The sequence below is a fragment of the Gadus macrocephalus genome, chromosome 6 (assembly GCF_031168955.1).
Source record: "Gadus macrocephalus chromosome 6, ASM3116895v1".
Taxonomy (NCBI): Eukaryota; Metazoa; Chordata; class Actinopteri; order Gadiformes; family Gadidae; genus Gadus; species Gadus macrocephalus.
The window spans coordinates 23,129,565-23,134,597 of record NC_082387.1 but is presented as its reverse complement, the minus strand read 5'-3'; the positions used below and the strand labels follow the sequence as shown (position 1 = coordinate 23,134,597).

The following is a 5,033-nucleotide window of genomic DNA, read 5'->3' as shown; positions in this document are numbered from 1 at the left end:
GTGCGTGTGCATGTGTGGGCTTGCATGTTTGAGGGTGTGTGTGTGTGTGTGTGTGTGTGTGTGTGTGTGTGTGTGTGTGTGTGTGTGTGTGTGTGTGTGTGTGTGTGTGTGTGTGTGTGTGTGTGTCTGTGTGTGTGTGTGTGTGTGTCTGTGTCTGTGTCTGTGTCTGTGTGTGTGTGTGTGTGTGTGTCTGTGTCTGTGTCTGTGTGTGTGTGTGTGTGTGTGTGTCTGTGTCTGTGTGTGTGTGTGTGTGTGTGTGTGTGTGTGTGTGTGTGTGTGTGTGTGTGTGTGTGTGTGTGTGTGTGTGTGTGTGTGTGTGTGTGTGTGTGTGTGTGCAGGTGGCCCGGGTAACCAGGCAGGCCTCCAGCAGGGTGATTGTGTTCTGCAGATGAACGGTGTTCCCGTGGAGAGCTGGCAGTGTGTGGACCTGGCCCACGCCATCAGGTACTCCACCCTCTGCTCTGGCTGAGGCCATCACTGCGTGGATAGACAGTATGTGTCTCTCATTCTCGCTCCCCCCCCCCCCTTGTAGGAGCTCTACTCAGATAGTCCTGGTGGTCTGGAGGGGTCAACCCGACCTGAAGCCACCCTGTGCAGTCTCACCCGCCTCTGTAACTATACATTCATTACCACCATTTATTGTTCTCCTCCTAGTGGTCTCTCCTCTCTCCTTGTTGTCCTCCTCCTGATGGTCTCTCCTCTCCTAGTGGTCTCTCCTCTCCTAGTGGTCTCTCCTCTTTCCTCTCCTAGTGGTCTCTCCTCTCTCCTTGTTGTTCTGCTCCTAGTTCTCTCTCCTATCCTAGTGGTCGCTCCTCTCTCCTTGTTCTGCTTCTAGTGGTCTCTCCTCTCTCCTTTTTGTTCTGTTCCTAGTGGTCTCTCCTCTCCTAGTGGTCTCTCCTCTCCTAGTGGTCTCTCCTATCCTAATGGTCTCTCCTCTTTCCTTGTTGCTCTCCTCGTAGTCTGATCTTCTGCTTGCTCCTCTCCTACTAGACGACAGTGAAGAAGCTCCTTCCTCATCCTCCTAATAGCAAACATGGCCGCCGCAGAGGACAAGGGTCAGGCGTGAAGTCCCGTCTGGGGTCGCTGTGGCGAGAGGAGGAACCAAGTTACCCCCCCGCCACCACCACCACCACACTCAAGGGCACACGGGTCACGTCATCAAACGGAGACAACTATATTATCCTCTCGCCCGTCAATCCAGGAAGCCAGGTGGGTGGGATTGGGTGTTGTCTGATGTTGTGCCATTCAGCCAGTTAATGTTGTTAGAATAACACTGTTGTTCATCCACATTATCAGGGCCACAGCATCATGGCAAGGTTCTGTCTGTGAATAGAAATGCAATCTATTGAGCAAATTCAAGTTAATAATGAAGTTAATCTCTATCTCTGTGTCTCTGTGTCTCTCTGTCTTTGTGTATCTCTCTCTCTCTCTCTCTCTCTCTCTCTCTCTCTCTCTCTCTCTCTCTCTCTCTCCCTGTCCCTGTCCCTGTCCCTCGCTCTCTCCCTCTCTCTTTCAGATGCTTCAGACTGTATACCAGGATGAAAATGGCACCATTGGTAAGATACCAAAACACACTGTTGTTACAAAGGGTGGAATTGTAGCCTTGTATCCTTGTATCCTTGTATCCTTGTATCCTGCAATGATCTCTCACTGTAGAAATTGTCGGAGCACACAAATCGAGCCACGGCAGCAGGTTGAGGTTTTAACATAAAGTATTGAACCGTAAAAAGGGTTCACCGACCATCTCTTTTGAATGAATCCAATGATGATGAAAACCGCTGCGCATCCTTGCAGTCCGATCTGGCCACTATCATTTCCAACAACCCTACGAAATGCTGATTCTGTAAACAGTGGGCTGTATAGGGCACAAGGGGACACACTGGAACGCGGCTTGTGTCTCTGTCCTCGTCCAGGACGGCTGTACCAGACCCACCCCAGTAGGGGGCTCCACCAGCAGGAGCCTCGCTTCCTCCAGCAGCCCCCCGTGGAGTGGAGCACAGGAGGAGGAGGAGGACACTCCTTCCAAACCACCACCTTGCCCCCTCCGTCCTCCTCCACATCCCTCGTCCTCTCCACGACACCCGTCCTGTCCGGTTGCTACAACAACTACCAGAACTGCACCATGGTCCAGTCCCACGCGCCGTGCTCCGGCTACGGAGCCTATGGCACGCTGGCGCCCAAAACCCTCATCTTCCCCGTCTTCGTCCAGGTGAGAACCGTGAGAGCGCACACAAAACAGGATCTAGTTTTTATTTTGGTGTTGCGTCAGCGTTGCGTTACTGTTTGGTTCGGTTTGGGTAAACAAGCCTGTTGTCATGGTTGTTGTCATGGTAGCCTCTGGACCTGTGCAGTGCGGACAGAACGCTGCTGGTGGCGGAGGAGATGGTTCTGCACCAAGGACCGCTGCAGCCCACCAAGGTAACCACGGTAACCCCCCTCCCAGACCACAGGGAACCGCAACGGACCCTAAAGGTTAAGGAGCATTTGGGTTGCAGCAATGCTGTTTCTTAACTTGAGCCTCTGTGCCCCCCCCTGCAGGTGACTGTGCTGATCTATACAGACCTGATCTTACTGACCAGAGAGGATGAGGCCGGACGCTGTAACGTCCTCCAGAGTCCTCTGTATCTTCATAACACCCGCCTGCACTATGGTACTTAGACAAACTCCCACACACACCACACACACACACACACACACACACACACACACACACACACACACACACACACACACACACACACACACACACACACACACAACCACACACACACACACACACACACACACACACACACACACACACACACACACACACACACACACACACACACACACACACACACACACTCTGGCTATGTTGGCATCAATTTGTAATATGTCTTGATACACTTTCTGTGTGTTCTCTGTGTGTGTGTGTGTGTGTGTGTGTGTGTGTGTGTGTGTGTGTGTGTGTGTGTGTGTGTGTGTGTGTGTGTGTGTGTGTGTGTGTGTGTGTGTGTGTGTGTGTGTGTGTGTGTGTGTGTGTGTGTGCGTGCGTGCGTGCGTGCGTGTTGGGTTTCCAGTGAACTCTGAGCCCCTGCGTCTCTATCTGGCTCAGTGTGTGTGTGAGCACTGGGAGTGTGACATCAGCCTGGAGGCTTTCAGCCACGACCAGAAGACCAGAGTCAGCCTCTGTCTCCATGACAACATCACCCAACAGCTGGCTGTCCCCGTGGAGACCCCACACAGCAACCAGGTAGACCTCCCTGTCTCCTTCCCCCCTCCCTCTCTCCCTCTCTCCCTCTCCTTCTGTAAATGCCTCGATGCTTTAAACTAAACAGGGGCAGAGGCAACATGGCAGCCTTCTGTCCACAAATCAAAGTTTCAATTTGGGCGTCAATCACTGTGAAACTTTTCCCACATGCCTGTTACCTGCAATTGGTCAACATTACAACGTGAATGATTGCATGTCATCTCACTGCGACTTGCGTGTATATACAAACCAGGCCAGTGTTCGCGATGATCTGGCAGCCGTTGAAAAACATTGCAATTTCAATAGTACTGATTATACTTATGTTGTTATTTTGGTCAAAATAACAACATAAGGTAGGTACTACCTCACTTGTTTGCTCTGTCTAAACACATGTAGTTGCTCAACCTGAAGACTTTGCTGCCATCTTCAGGTTGGAAATCGAATTGCAGCCCTGATTTCGATATTGGTACATTTATGGTCGACCAAGATCAGACTAGCTTGTTTAAACTAATCTTGGAAAGATAAAAAAATATTGTCTATTTAATAGTTTGTAAGGTTACAGGTTAAATGATTCGATCTCATCTCCTTACCTCCTCTTATTTCCTTCTCTCCTCCTCTCCTCCCTCTCCTTCCTCTCCTTCCCCTCTCCTCCTCTGCTCCTCCCCTCCTCTGCAGAGGGACGTGAGCCTCCTGTCCCTGGGACAGCTCGACCTCACCTCCAGGCCCTCCTCCCCTTACGCCACCTTTTCGGACCTCCCTCTGCGCACCTCCTCCCCTCCTCCCCACCCTCCTCCCCCTCCCCACCCTCCTCCCCCTCCCCACCCTCACCCTCCTCCCCCCCACTTCCTCCCCTTCTCTCCAGAGCGGTGCGGCGCCCCCCCCTGGATCCTGGCCTCCCCCATGGAGTCCCCCTCCAAGCGGAGCAGCTACCCCCCGCTGTGGAGGGAGCGGGAGGGGAGGGGGGGCGGCGGAGGGGAGGCGGAGGGAGACAGGGTGACGGAGCGGCTCGGCGGGAGGACCTGCAAGGGGAGGGAGGCGACGAGGAGGGAGAGGGAGCAGGAGAGGGAGGAGCGGCAGGCCGGGGAGGGCCAGAGCGTCTCGGAGGCCTCCGAGAGCATCTGGGGGGGCGACTCGGCGCCTCTCTCGTGCTGCTCCTCGCCTCTCCCCCCCGTCTCTCCCCCGCCGCCCTACGACTTGGCACGCTCCGCGAGAAAGACCCGGCGGGCGGGCCACAGTACTGAGGACGAAGAGGAGGAGGAGGAGGAGGAGGAGGAGGAGGAAGAGGAGGACCTGGTTCAGGAGTGTACCTCCCCATTTAGGCTAGGAGGTGAGGCAAACGTGCACTGTGTATGTATACCTGTCTGCTTTTCAGTGTTGCTTAGTTACACTAATCAAGTCCAAGTCAAGTCATGCATTTGCTATTGCTTGTATTTGTTTGCCTGGTTTGACTAATTTAAGCCTATTGGCCATTAGCCAATAAATTATCTCTGACCTGCTGACTATCGATGTGAAGCTCATCGTCATCGCTCATCTTTTTATAAATGAATGGAGAATCCAGGTTTTGTAGCATTGAATTAATCCCCTTTATCTCTCTATTCCCTAGCCCCACGTTCCCTACAACGCTCTCTGTCTGAAGGATCCCTTCTCCAGGAACCTCGATCCCCCTACTTCCTGTCTGACAGCACCATCCACAGGCTCACACGACCTTCGACCTCTGAACCCGACCGGGGCCGCCCTCCCTCCCCGCACACCCTCAGGAGAGAGCTGACCCGGGAGGGGGGGTCCCTCCAACAGATGTTCC

The 5,033-nt window shown here is 53.4% G+C and overlaps 2 protein-coding genes across 2 annotated transcripts in view; one reads left to right on the top strand and one right to left on the bottom strand.

Annotated features, from left to right (window-relative positions):
- ntng2a (netrin g2a) overlaps window positions 1-475 on the bottom strand; it is a 9,679-nt gene extending 9,204 nt beyond the window's left edge. Inside the window, 1 exon segment of the mRNA XM_060053508.1 lies at window positions 353-475. Within this exon segment, the coding sequence (XP_059909491.1) occupies window positions 353-475 (123 nt within the window).
- LOC132460082 (regulator of G-protein signaling 3-like) overlaps window positions 7-5,033 on the top strand; it is a 7,516-nt gene continuing 2,489 nt past the window's right edge. Inside the window, exons 1-10 of the mRNA XM_060055104.1 lie at window positions 7-444; window positions 533-611; window positions 1,029-1,209; window positions 1,517-1,556; window positions 1,914-2,209; window positions 2,335-2,418; window positions 2,539-2,650; window positions 3,063-3,235; window positions 3,908-4,559; window positions 4,836-5,033. The exon at window positions 4,836-5,033 is cut by the window's right edge and continues 20 nt beyond it. Of these exons, the coding sequence (XP_059911087.1) occupies window positions 1,517-1,556; window positions 1,914-2,209; window positions 2,335-2,418; window positions 2,539-2,650; window positions 3,063-3,235; window positions 3,908-4,559; window positions 4,836-5,033 (1,555 nt within the window). The 5' untranslated portion in view covers window positions 7-444; window positions 533-611; window positions 1,029-1,209. The remainder of the gene's footprint in view (window positions 445-532; window positions 612-1,028; window positions 1,210-1,516; window positions 1,557-1,913; window positions 2,210-2,334; window positions 2,419-2,538; window positions 2,651-3,062; window positions 3,236-3,907; window positions 4,560-4,835) is intronic.